General features: G+C 38.9%; 1 protein-coding gene across 16 annotated transcripts in view; it reads right to left on the bottom strand.

Annotated features, from left to right (window-relative positions):
• Positions 1–14,702, bottom strand: part of MAGI1 (membrane associated guanylate kinase, WW and PDZ domain containing 1) — a 542,794-nt gene that overhangs the window by 33,395 nt on the left and 494,697 nt on the right. For all 16 annotated transcript variants that reach the window (XM_016150212.2, XM_016150200.2, XM_016150202.2 and 13 more), the window contains one exon: positions 8,974–9,005. In XM_016150212.2, coding sequence (XP_016005698.1) covers positions 8,974–9,005 — 32 coding nt within the window. The remainder of the gene's footprint in view (positions 1–8,973; positions 9,006–14,702) is intronic.

Below are 14,702 nucleotides of genomic sequence, written 5' to 3'. Positions count from 1 at the left end.
ACAGTGAAGTGGTTTGAAAACCAGTATCAAACTTTATATACGGGTTGACCTCAGGGGGTCAACATTCTTAGATTTGCAACTTGTCCAAAATTCAAGCAGTATTCGAAGCGAAAGAATTTCATTTACATTTCAAAAAAATAAGCAGGTTCTAGTTCCTTAAAACCTGCCCAGCAAAAGACCCTTCCTATTTTATGAAATGTTCTTTAAATAAAGAGCAAAAACTAGTAGGAGGAAAATATCCACTGGGAAATAAAAAATTTTCAGTCCTTGGTTTTTCCAGTAAAAAGTTGTGGTAAGCCCATGTGTTTAGTCTCTCCCATTCAAAACAAACTCTTGGAATCCTGTCTCTCACATGACAGACACTACATCCCTACACTTTACCTGCTGAAGAGCATCATAAAAGGGCAGAGGACAGCCAGCCAGGGGTATCTCCATCCTCTCCTACAGACCCTGTATAGCTTATGCTTTTTAAGTAGTTTATAAGATCATTGATCCAGAGAATTCCAAGTCTCTAAAGTTCTTTATAGGGTCAAAATCTTCCCCTTGGTCTTACAATGAATCCTATCAAAACAGTTCTTCCTTTCCTTCCCCCTAGGAATCTCCCATCTTTCATTTCTCATATTAATGGAAATTTCCAAAGTGATTTTCATTTAAATCTAAAGTCTCTTGATTCCCTCTCTCTTCAGTCCCTGATTTGAAATAAGTATCTGAAGAAAGCCAAAGGAGGACAAAAGCCTCTTTTGCCCTCGACTATCGCAGATTACAATCTAAATACAGGTTTTGGCAAGAATTCAAAGTTGAGGAAAATTAGGCATGTATTTAATGAAAGTAAGATAGACCACTTAAAATTTTATTTGATGTGCCTGTGGGAGAACTTTGAGGAGCACATTCTAAACTAGCAAAGAGGTCTAGGAAAAAAATGTATGAGGGGTTTAATTTACTTAGATTCGAGGGGACAGCACACCCTAGAGAAGATGCCAGAAAAACACAATGGTGTCTGGGTAGTGACAAATATCATCAGAACCCCATGTTGCCACCATTCTCTTTTGAGGGTAATGTGTTCAGCTTTAAAGGCCTGGACTCGAATCTGGCTGCTAACCTCTAATAGTGTCCTACCCAACAGTGAGTTTGGCTCTCAGTGCTCTTTCTGGCCTCAGAGGTAAATACCTTGCCTTCTCACTTCCCCTGGAGATATGCTGGAGATTTTATGAAGAGTCAGAAAATGTTAATGACAGATAGAATCTCCATTCTCTTTTGTATGTACATGGGAATTTGTTTTTCTCTTCACTGTGGTCTTTAAAAGGGTCTACACTATAAGCAAGCATGTGTAGCATCGGCTCATTTTTGGTGTGTGTACACGAGCATAAATAGAAAAACATGGGATTCAAGGTGTGTTTGTATTCCTGTATTGCCTATTTTTTACTATTATAATGAATAGAGAAAGCTTTTTATTACCAAGACAAATTTAAAGCTATTTTCACTTTGAAGTAAACCTTGGTAAAGAAAATTAATGGGGGCTGTTACTTTTAATTTTTACATTCAGGGAATACTTTGTTTTTGTTCACCTCTTGGGAGGGTGGCGGATACTTTTAAATGTAAAAGCAAATAATTCAATAAAGGACCTACAAGTTTACTTTGAGAGTTGCATCCCTCCCTTCAAATGCCCACTCTCTCTTGGTCCCTCAAATGAGTGTCGACTGCCAGAGTATGAGGTCTGTCCATTGACACTAAATTCATTTCCCAGTTAAGTCTTTGACCCTTGAAACTCTAGTCTCGTGCTGAGACTACTCTTCACAAAAACTCACCGGGACACAGAGTGAGCTACACCACAGGATTACCTGAGGGAAATGTCACACTAACTTTCCTGGAGATACTCTGCAGTCCCTGGAAACCTAATTTTAACCTCTTCCACTTGCTTCCTTTTGTGAACTGGAGAAAAATATCTTTCTGGCAATACTGCCTCACTGAGTGAGTCTGAGAAAAGACTGGACGGAACTTCCTCCAGAGAATGCACATGTGCTTTTACACATGTACCCACAAATGCATGCGAACAGAGTTTATATGTTACCTCATGGTGTGCCAAGATCTTCAATGGCTGTGCCAGTGTAACAAATCGTTGGCATGGAGGACCAGAGCTCTTGAATTTAACTGAAGAGATGGCTTTGTTTTAAACAGAGCGTGCACATAAAGTCTACTGGAAATGGTTAGAGCCATTTTTCAAATTTTAACACCCCTCTTACTTCCCCAATAAATGAGTCATTTAGGTCCAATTTAAGACAAAATGACAGATAAAATCTGGAACAAGTTTGCAAAACTGCCTCTCAATCTAACCACACTTCTGCAATCCTTTTAAATGCCATCTAAACTTTGTTCCTAAATTTGGAAAATAAAAATCAGCATCCTGAAATGCATTCTAAAAACTGTGCCATCATAAACTTTCACTAAATGGCATTTTCTAACCCATACTAATGGGCTAAGTACACAATAATCTGGAATGCTTTTAGATTTTCCCCCAGATAAGATTTAACCTCACTTTATGTTTCTTCTCAAGTTCAATTATGAGAATTACTTAATTTGAAGATGCAGTCTGTATTTAATATCTTGTTGGCTAGCACTCTGGGCTTTTTGAAGCTATGCTCTCTATGGTGGAAAAGTTCAAAATATCCCTTTTTATTTTCTGTGAGAATGCTAATTAGCTATGACATTGTCTTTTATCTAATTAGAGCCCAGAACTAGTCAGGAGAAAAGTCATGTTTATATATCTCTCAAATTACAGACAACTTATATGCCTCTTCGGCAGTCTGGATTATCTCCCGGAAGATTTGGGACATGAGAACAAATTCACTTCTGAACTAGTTATAATACAGGATAAGATCTGCATCTAATGTGATTGTCTTTCACCTCACTTTCTAGGTGAAAAACTGGTTCAAAGACAAGTGTGTGTAGTTAAAGACACACTTTAAGTCTGTTAAGTAATCCCATGCATACTAATAACATGAGTGGAGGAAGCACCTACTACACCAATGATAGAACATCCAGCCTCCATCCTCTTGTGAGTAACTACCTGCCACACATCTATTCATTCATCCAATAAATACACACTGTTCACCTACTGTGAGCCAGATTCTAAGGGATACAACATGTAAACAAGGAAAAGATGGTAGCTGAGCTCTTAGGATTTATATCTCAGTGTGTATCTAGGGGTATGTGTGTACGTGTGTATGTGTGTGTATGCATGTCTGGATATTAATCAAACAATCCTAACAGACTGATAACATATTGCCATGTCCTTTAGGTAGGCAGTAAGGAGAGGCCTCTTGAAGAACATTCCAGTAATAGAAGCATATGTGCTAAGCCTTTGAAGCAAAATTGAGTTTGGACCTTTTGAAGAATAGAGAAGGCTAGCGTGGCGTAGCAAGGGACTGGGGCGGTCTGTGGGCTTGAAGACTAAATAATGTAAGAGCCTTGTGGGCTACTTTAAGGAGTTTGGGTTTCATTCTTAGTTCAGGGGAGGAGGAATCCATTAATGAAGTTAAAGCAGGTATGCATCAGGAGCCAACTCACTTCCAGAGTTTGGTCTGGCTACTGGATGATGAAAACATTGGTGAGAGCCAGCAAGGAAACTGCTGAGCAGTCTACATGAGTGACCTGAACTGGTTTATGCTAGGGAAGTAGTATGACAAAAGAGAGGTACAAGTGCAGTAAAAAGACATTTTGGTGCCAGAGTCAATAGGTACTGCTGACAGACTGACTGCCCAGGGGAAAGGAGCAGGAGGAGGAAGAAGAGATCTTAGAAACATGGACATCCACCTCCCATGTCTCCAGCTGGAGCAACTGGATGGAAAGAAGTGCTACATATGGATATTTCCAATGTTAGCTGTTGTTACTATGCTGATATTTTTGAATTGAGATTTTTTATTTCTGAATACTGAACCAGAGCCAACTAGGAAGAAATAAATGGGCTTAATTTTGAAGCTACCAATTTGCACTTCTTAATTCCTGCAACTTTTTTTCACCCAGACACTCAATACCCTTCCATCTAGCAATCATCAGTTTGTACTCTGTATCTATGAATCTGTTTTCATTTTGTTTCTTAGTTCATTTTGTTCTTTAGATTCAACTTATAAGTGAAATCATCTGGTATTTGTTTTTCTCTGACATATTTCACTTAGCATAATCCATGTCATTACAAATGGTAAGAATATGAAGTACAGCACAGGGAATATAGTCAATAATTTTGTAATGGCTATGTACAGTGCCAGGTGGGTACTAGACTAATCAAGGAATCACTTTGTGAATTATATAAATGTCTAACCACTATGCTGTACACCTGAAACTAATATAAAATAATTATAATTATAAAAATATAGCTAATTTAATTAAAAATTGGCTTAATTTTGAAAACTCTATAGAAGTCCTTGGCCACATACCAGCCATGAACTTGTGTCATAAGACTTTTGAAAATAAAACTGTATCAACCTCCCTAAAATGAATGATTTCCTTACTACTGACAGGCCAGGGAAACTGGGAAGATGCAATGATTTTTATAAATTGAAATGGGGGAAAAAAATCAGCTCATCAGTATTTCATTGAATCATTTCAAAATGAAGGTACTTATAAAGTGAGCTGAAAATATTTGCTTGGAAGAGCAAATGAATACAGACAGCACTTAGGAGCTTTAATGATGAAAAGAATTCATGTGGCTTAAAAATGACAAATCGATCCATTTTAAAGCAAAATTATTTACAGTTCACTTATCTGCCAAGACTGAAGGCCACTGCAGTGATTTACATGGACAACAGGAAAAACTCCAAGTGCTGATGAGATATTAGGACAATGTCATTAAAGGTTGTATGAAAATCAGACACTCAAGTATGAGGCAAAGCAGAAGACGGTCTGGTCCTTTTTGTCTCTTCTTTTTATCATTTATGGGTCTAGGTTAAATGACTTCTTCCAAAAAAGGCAGGCCAGGGAGTTAATGGAGAAGAAAAGGGAGGTATTGATTGGATATGAAAATGAATTCTAGTTCACAATGAATGTCTTAAAGTAACCTAATGCAACAGCAAAGCCTTTTTTCTAGGGCTCCAAAAGGCTGAGAGTATGAGTTGCTGTGGGAGGTGAGAGGCGAAGAGACTTATTTAAGTTGCCCTCATCCTTCTCCCATGTACTTCTTTCCCTGCAGTCTGTACGAGGTTTGATGGGTTGTATTACTGTCCTGATTGAAAGACAAGTGGCACCAGAGTGCTGAGACAATTGGGAGAGTTTCAGAAAGAGGCAGGATGCATAAAACTGGATGATTCAGGCAGGGTTCACTCACTGCGCACATTATCTAAGAGATCTCTCCCTCACACCTCTTAATGACTAGTTGTCAGCAATGTCCTTAGCATCCTTTCCAGGGGAAAGGGTTGGAAGGCAACGAAACAGAAACCTGTCACTATTGCTACCTTTCATCTTGCTGCATTTGCTCAAAGAGGGTGCTGAAGAGACTGCCTTGCCCATCATTCACTGTACTGCATATGAAAACTGTGTGTTTTTTAGTAACTGAGAACATTATGTCTTCCTAGTAAATATAGTATGCTTTCTTTGATCTGACATAGTGAATAATGTGGTTTCCTATATTACTCAGGCTGCTGGGGAACTCGGAGGAATCCCAGCTCAATCATAGCGTCTAATTCAGTCTTGGGTTTTTTCTAAGCCCCATCTAGGAGGGTCTGTACAGATCTGCCTGTTTGTGTAGTTGTCTCCCCTCAGATGCATGAGCAAGGACATTTTCTATTTCAGGTCCCGTTGTATACTGGTACCAGGTCTGACACAGAGATGATACTCAGTAAACACTTAACTGTTGAAACAAATGCATAAAACAATTTTGTTGATTTGTGTTGATGAATCTTATTTTTTAAAGCAGCAATAGATAAATTGTTTGTTTGTAAGCTTCGAAAAAAAAAAAAGGCGCCATGACATCTTATTTATTATAGCATTTCTAATGTCTCGCACAGATCCTGGCACTTAGTTGGTTCTCCATACTAGTTTGCTGAATAAATGGATAAATAAATGGATGGACAGATGGATAAATGATCAGTTGGACAGATGAAGAAAGGGAGAAACAGAAGCACTAGAGGGAAATAAGCTAGTGAGAAAACAAATGAATATTAACTTAAAATTCAGGGTTTGGCATGACAGAGTTTTAAATTCTTACACATATAATCGTTGTGTGTGATCTAGACCAACAGTCTCAGTTAAATAAGTTTCCAGTCAGGATGATTAAATTGGACCACAGAATCAGTTTCCCAGTAAAGTCTAAAACCTGACAGCAACTATGTCTTATTTTTGTCTCTGTCATTTGGCAGAACAATCTCTGTTATGGATGTCCCAGTATGAAATTAATAAAATTTCATTAAGACACTACCATTGTCCCTAATGACTATATAAACCATAAATTCAACATTTAAACTAAATCTAGTAGGTGAAATTGTTTATTAAGAGTAAGCTGTAGAGATTATCCTGGAGGGGAAACAAGGTAAAAAAGATAAGTCCTTCTGTTCTAATAAAAACCCAACTACTCAATTATTGAAAACATTTTTTTTTAAGTATGAGGGCAAAAGGAAGCTGTCAGTCACATGAGCAAGCGAACAATGTCAGGAGCCTCTGAGAAAAAGAAAAAAACACAGTTCTGGGTTAAGATAGTATATTCACAGAGCCGAAGGTAAATCTAAGTATATCACAACACAGACCATTCATAATTGACACTGTCTGTCATGTGAATAGCTTTTGGAACCATGACATGCAGCTTCCCCAAGGATTTCCTCAGACCCTACCAGAAAAATCCCATAATCATTTGTCTCTCTGGCAGGACATCATCAAAATTCAAATTGGGAAAGGGAAACAGCTTTCAACTCACCTATAAGGAGCTCCCACTGATCACAGATGTTAGCAATGCTCCACTAGAAACAGCATCCCTTGGCTGACAGCCCCCAAATTTTGAACAGCAGCTGCCAGAGTGTGCCAACAATGCTTTGAAAACCATCATCCCTGTCCTGGCACAGAAATCGAGTAAGGACAAGCACCAAGCTGGGGGCTTGCTTTTCTCTAACCCAATAACATCCCAGCTCTTGGCTTGTGGTAATTAAGAGCCAGCAGACTGTGGGCAAAGCAGTTAAGAGAGCTTTTTTTTCTCTAGGAATGAAGCCTGAGTAATTGGCTTGCTGCTTGCTAATGACATGGCTTCTACAAAAATAAACTGTCATAGGGAATTCTTCCAACTGACTTGGTGAATGCAGGCTCTATACCTGTTTGATACACTCTGAGTTCAGTAGGGAATTCCAAAACACTTTGGGGAAGAAGAGATGCAGATCAATCTACAAAAATCTTCTTGCACAGTAAGTTTAAATGGGATGCAAAACAAAAACACCATGCTACCTGATAACATGCTGCCTGTGCAAAACTGTTGTATGTCCCCCAGTATGTTCCTTGCCAAGACTCCATTCCATGCAGGGTGTGTAAAATAAGTCCATGCATCATGCAGCGTAGTTGGGGGTGGGGGAGAGAAAAGGATGGGTCCTGCTAACTCAAGCTTATGTGACACATCTTCCAGACTTGCTTCTGTTTCTGAAGGCTGAATAGGTTTCTGACTATGAATCAGGGATGCGGAGATGCATGCGCGCGCGCGCGCGCGCGCACACACACACACACACACACACACAGTTTTTGTCATCTATGTGGTTCCAATGTGGGTACCTATCATCACTTTTTCTGCCTGGACTTTAACACAAACTGACAAGGGGAACAGCCCTGAAGTCACATGTTTCAATCACCATGGCACTATGCCATTGGAATCACATCAATTATTGCAGGTTTTTCCTCTTTGGAGAACTTAGGAGTGGGGCTTCAGAATGCAGGAAGAAGCTCCCTCTCTCATCTCCTTAATAAACTTCTGCCTCTGGCTGGCAGGCTTGGAGATAGGTGAAAAGCATTCAGCTGCAGTGCCATGAGCTGCAAAGTTTTAAAGGTTCTCCGTTCCCCGCTGGCAGAAAGCTGCAAAATTTCCCTCCCCTACATATTCTAAGCCACATGGAAGCACTCCTCTTTATCCTAATGTTAATGAATTGGGAAGCCTCTTCCACCCGGATCCATTTCTCAGGCATCGGAGTTCCAGATTTTGAGTTTTGAAGTAGCATTTTAATTTGTTGTCAGTGCCCCGAGAGCAGAAGCTCACACCACCAAGCAAAATACTACAGCCTCTAAGCTATTAGCTAACATGTCAGCTAGGTAATGCATCTTCAGGGAAACCAGTTAGAAAGGACAGCAAAACATTGATTTTTTTTTTTTTTTTTTTAAGAATCCTATACCTGCAGCATAATGCTGCTAAAGCTAGCAAAACAACAAAGAACATTTCCATAGCAAGGAAATGTCTTATTCTCAGTGCTAGGGCAGTGGACATTATTCCATGTGAGCATGGACATATATACAGGGCAGAGCAGTTCTTACTCAAACCTCAGGCTTTTTAATTTTGTAAATAATTCACCATTCAGTGCCGAAGAAAGCTCAGGGGAGAGAATCTACCCATGTGAATGTCTGCAAACACCAGTTGAGAGCAAGGCTACCCAGGAAGCAGGTGGAACATTTTTTTTTTCCTTCTCCCAAAAGAAATAATAGCTTTTCTATCAAGTTGAAACATCTAAGAAACTCATTCTTCTGAATGAGAGTTGTAATGCATTTAAATAGAGAAGATTTCAATCATGCATTCTTTATCCTGGCTCCTGCAGCCTGCTCACAAATCACTAGACAGTCAAAGACAAACCCAAATACCTTCTATACCAAATAGATCCCCGGAACTTAACAGAAGGAACCCTGGATCCTGTCTCCCCCATCTACTCTTAAACACATTTAGTGAAGTCAAGCCAGACAGCATCCCCTCCCACCACCAACCGCCTCCCACATCCCCAAAGCAGCACCAAGTAACTGACAAGTCCTTACCGACTTTGGGCTCTTCTTGGGAACCGGCAGCCCTGGAAAAAAATGCAACAAGGAGGGGTGGGGGGGGGGGAAGAAATCATTAGCACATAAATGTTACCTTTTCCTTATAGAACAATCCCCAGGTGTTTCATGGCAACCTAGCCATCTGCAGAGTTATGTCAGATTTCTCCCCAGCATCGGAGTTACCAGGCTGTTCATATCGAATCAAAGCAGAGGGAGGAGGAGAGCGAGAGGCAGGAGATCTATCTGCATTAGCTATGCTGACTTGTACTGCAGCAGCCTGGAGGCTGGGAAAAGAAATTCACAGACCTCAGCGGCCTGGGAAATTGAACACTTGGACAGAATCTCAAATGCTCTTCTGGATTAAGAGAGATTTAACTTACAATTAAGTCCAGGATATTTCCTTTAAACACAATCACTTGTCAATTGAAGCGGACCAATCAGGACAGAGGAAGGGGCATATATATTTAGTTTCAGAGGAGTACATAGTTAAAATCTGTCGTCTTTTTTTTTCTTTTTCTTTTTTGTCTTTTCTTTCTGCCTTGCAGGAGAGGAAATGCCTTCTTTATTTGGATGAGCTGAATACGAAAACAAAGACAGATGCTCTTTTCCTTACACAAAACAAATCCAAGTTGGTCTAAGACCCCCTCTGGATCTTGGACACACCTCACCATGTGTGTCAGTCATTCAAGCAAACTCCTATTTGGCTAGCCGGAAAAGGCTCAGCTGGGATTAGCCCCTCAATAAGGAAAGCAGGTGGTTGGGAAGCAAAAAAGAAATTCCACAGAGCTGAGAGAAAGAAATAATAATGGAGGAAAAGGAAGGTAAGGGAGTCAAAAGTGGTCATTGAACCTGTCTGGCTCTTCCAAAATCCTGCCTTAATTAGGAAGAAGTGAGCTGGATAGGACCTTTGATCTCACTTCTAGGAAAGTCAGAAGGGATTAGAGGCAGACTGGGAAATCTACCACCAGGGGAGTGTAGCAGAGGAGAACTAAAAATGAAAATTCAAGCATATAACAGTGTTTCAAAAGTAATCATTTCTGTAAGCTGCCTTCTCATTTTATATTTATCTGGTTTGAGCAAGGGTTAGAATGCAAAATGCAGATTCCATCTGTATTAGATACCAAAGGTACACTTGGGATCTGATGATGTTGCATGGGAAATTAAAAAAAAAAAAAAAAAGGTCTGCTATGTGGCATGATGATTTTACTCTTTTGGAAGTGACTTGTCAAACCATAAGCCATGCTAAGTTCAGTACATGTAACATGAGGCAACGGAAGTGGGCAAGTGGGAGGGAGCCACCCAGAGGAGCACTGTAAGTGAGGCGTAAGAGAGCTCACTGGTCCTCAAAGTCATGGAGCGCTCTTCTGGAAGGGCTCATCACCAAAATAAGGTCACCAAGGTCTGGCACCTTAAGACTTCAGAGTGCTTAAGGAACACCCGGAAGCTTGTTAAACCCACAGAAGCCCTGGGCCTTACCTGACAGGGGCCCAGGAATCTGCAGTATGAAGAAATATTCCGGGAGATTCTGATGCAGAGGGTCTGAGGACCACATTTAAAAAAAAATGATGACATAGTATAAAAAGCCTTACTCTTCTGAGTCAGGAAAACTCAGAGACTAACTTTTAGTGAGTTGCTTTAGAGCCCTCTATGTCTCAGCTTCTCAATTTATGAAAAGAGGGAATAAGACTCACTTCATAAAATTGTTATGGTAATTAAACAGACAAAAATGTTTAAAAGCTTTGTAGCTGGCAGTGAGTAGGCCCTCAAATGTCCACCCCTTTCATTTTCCTTTGCTCATTTATACTATTCAGGAAGGAAGTGGTTCTGGTTATCTTTGACTAGAGAATAGCAGCATTTGCTTAGCATGTTAAAAAATAAAAAATGTTGTAGAGAAACAACAATGGTATTTACCTTCCATGACTATGGATGAGAATAATGTGAACAATTTAGATATGTCATTATTCATAAAAATTTATTTGTTCATTAATATGATTCCCTTAAGGAATTATATCAAGTTATATTAGTGCAGGTCACTGTATATGCTTCAAAATTATATATGACATCTTAAAGTTTAATTTTTCCCTAATTTGGACTGACCTTGGTTAATTAGAATGAATGAGGTTTCACCACAGTTAGCTTTTACTAGACTTGGCTTTACCCAGAATCCCTATGACTCTCTCCAAAAATTTGTAAAGAATGTCCAACTAGGTAAGAGGAGTCAGGGAAAATGCCTTCAATCCACACTCTACTAGTCATTTATAAGACTATAGCCAATCTTAAATTCTTTGTATCTTAAGATTTTCACATATAAAATACAGCACACTTTTCATTCTCTGTCATAGAGAAACACTCACACATGTTTGAAGGTGCCTGTAAAGGATGCTCATTGCAGCACTGTTGGTACAAAGGAAACCTGGAAAGGACTAAAAGTTCTAAATAAACTGTGGAACAGCCAACCTATTAAGCAGTTTGCAGACGTTAAAAGAAATAAGCTATCTCTGTCGGTAACAGCATGGGTGGTCTCCAAAACATGATGTTGAGAACAGCAGGCTGCAGAGTGGCAGGTACAGAAGACAGGTGTCAATCACACTCAAACATGTGCATGGTATTTACCCTTCCATGACTGTCCAAACCAAATTAAAAACTGGGACATTTCTGGTGGGACAAGGAAGGGTGAGGGTCAGAGGGACCAGTTAAGGCAGAATTTAGCCTTAAACTAGAATTCTTTTCCAAGAAAACCATATTTGCATATTGCTAAGACAATAAAATGTTAATTTGAAAGTAAACATTAATTAATTAATGGTCCTCTCATTAATTGTACAAAACCAACTGATCTGGATGAAGTGCATGGAACATTCCAGTGGTCCCAACTCAATTGACATAAGTTGTATTTTACAAGTAAAAACAAACAAAACCCTTCTTTTAACTTAAAAATAAATTTGTTCCTTTTCACTAGTTAGTTGAAAAGTTTCTTTTTAAAAAGCCATACTTCTAAAGGAGTCAAAAGTGGCCACAAATTAGTATTTAAAAAGTCAAGAATCAAGAGACTCCACTTGACTGCTTTAAAAAACAAAACACAAAGATTTGTTTTAGGTCCATATAGTCATTAACTCTTAAAATCAAAAGAATATGAATGCTGAAACAAAGTTTCTAATTACAATTTATAATTTATTTTAGCCAGAACTATTCGGATGGATTGAAAACAGTTGGGAGAACTAACAGAAAACACTCAAAAAAGGTCACCATTTGGCAGAATTCTCCAAGACCTAGAAATCATAGGGTGTGGCTCTCGTCTAGCTAGAGGTGACTGACGGCCATCCCATATTGGCTGGGCTACAGGAAGCAGCACAATCTCACACTTTACAGCATGACAGTGGTTTTCCTTAGGATAAATGTACACTTTGTGTTCCCAGTATGGCAGGAAGCTTGTGTTGTGTAAATTGTGTCACATATTACATAGGAGGCATATGGGTAGAAACAGCACCTATCTTAATGGGCTCATCTGCTCCCTTCAGGGAAAGAAAGAAGAATTTTAGGAAGAGGCAGAAGGAGTTCATGGATCCCACCATCTGCTCTAAGAGCTTAAAAGGTGGCAAATGCTACTTCAAAGGGATCCCAGCAAACTTTTACGGGTAAGTGTACGTTCAAAGTCTGAATCTAAGTGTGATCTACAGAAGCGAGGAAAGCTTGGGAACTAAATTTCTTAAGTTTTCTATGAAAAAGGTGTCCCTTTGGGGAAAACAAATGGCAAATTCACTGCTAATGACTGGGAATTGACCAATAAACATGAGGAGGAGGAATCTTGTTCCTTTAAATATCAGGGTCATAAACTATGCTATTGACTATGTTCTCAAAAAACTAAATGACAAATGTTACTCTTGGTAAAATTTTGTAATGGTTGTACAAAATTTATATGAAAAAAGTAAAAAATATAACAATGCATATACATTTGGAAACAAAGACTAGAAAGTTATACACCAAAACAACATGTTCTTTGGCTCCTGGGATCTTGGATGATTTTATTACCTATTTTAGTATTTTCTATAACATGAAAAGTACTATTTATTTATTTATAAAGATACACATACCTATACACACAGATACCATAAGAACCATCTGAATAGTTCTGGCTAAAATAAATTATAAATTTATTTTGGCTCCTGTAAAAGTATGGCTTTTTATAAAGATACACATATCTATACACACAAATACCACAATAACAAAACTCTATACTACTTTTTTAAATAAGACAAATGCAGCAAATTTTAGAATATTTTATTACACTCTTACATTTCTAGAGCCATCACAGATCTCTACATCCTCTAAGAGTTGTTCACATTTTCCCAGTACTATATAGATATAGAGCTTCTTTAAGCACCCTTTTGAGATTAAGACTCGTGTTTGTCCAGTTGATTAAATGAAAATATGGAAGATGCTGGACAGCTCAGCTGTGCTACTAGGAAAGCCAAACAGAGGCCATGCACAGCCATTTCAGCACTGATATTAAAACTTGAGTTTTGTTAAGAATGGATCTACCATATGATCCAGCAATTCCTCTACAGGGAATTTACCTACAGACTTGAAATGCCCATAGAATTTACCATATCCAAAAAGATATTTGCACACCTGTGTTCATAGCAGCATTATTCACAGTGGCTAGGACATGGAAGACCAAAGTGTCCTATGATAGATGATTGGCTAAAGAAGTTGTGGTACATATATGCAATGGAGTATTACTCAGCCATAAGAAGAGATGAAATACTGTCATTTGCAACAGCCTGGATGGACCTCAAGATAATCATGCTAAGTGAAATAAGCTGAAAATCACATGATATCACTTATATGTGGGATATAAACCTAAAATAAAGAAACGAACTAGATAGAGACTCAGGAACATGAACAATGGACTAGTGGTTACCAGAGGGTAGGGGGTTGGGGGAGGGCAGGGAAGAGGTAGACAGAGTAAAGGGGGTCAAATATAGGGGGGTTGAGAAAGGGTGAAGTGGGTAAAGGGGATCAAATATATGGTAGCTGAAGGAAACTGGATTCTGGGTGGTAATCACACAATAGAATATATAGATGTCAAATTATAATGTACACCTGAAAATTATGTAGTTGTATTAACCAATGTTACCCCAATAAAATTAAAAAATCCTCCTAAGTTTTGGGGAAAGAGATGGGACTTCCCTAAATCTAATTTCCTCTAGGTTTAAAGGACGTGAGAATGTCAACCAACCTCAATAACTGAAAGAATTAAGAAAAATTCTGCAAAGGGCTTCGAAAGAATGAATCTTAAAATCCCTGTCATATGCAAAGTAGATCTATTAATTACAAAAATGTACCTTGTCATTTTGGTTTCCTCTTCAGCATTCTAACAAACTCTATGCCTATGTAGCTAATCAATATATCATTGAACACACAGGATACTTAGCGTTTTGCACAGCAAATGTTGCATTAAAGACTGTACTGGAGCTGAATAGGGTAATGCAATGTGCGAAGAGCAGGGAATTGTTATAGCGAGAGAGAGAGAGAGAGAGAGAGAGAGAGAGAGAGAGAGAGAGAGAGAGAGAGAGAGAGAAAGAGAGAGAGAGAGAAATGGATGGGTTTGTGGAGATCACTGAAAAGCCACGGAAAGCAGAAGACTCTGAGAACTTGGTTAGGGGCTAGCATTATGTACCAAAGAGGATAAGATGGACACATTTGCATCGCAGACCCCACTAGGCTTC

Source organism: Rousettus aegyptiacus, unplaced genomic scaffold, assembly GCF_014176215.1.
Source record: "Rousettus aegyptiacus isolate mRouAeg1 unplaced genomic scaffold, mRouAeg1.p scaffold_m13_p_4, whole genome shotgun sequence".
Taxonomy (NCBI): domain Eukaryota; kingdom Metazoa; phylum Chordata; class Mammalia; order Chiroptera; family Pteropodidae; genus Rousettus; species Rousettus aegyptiacus.
Note: the sequence above shows the minus strand (reverse complement) of the source record. Positions and strands in the feature narration are given on the sequence as shown.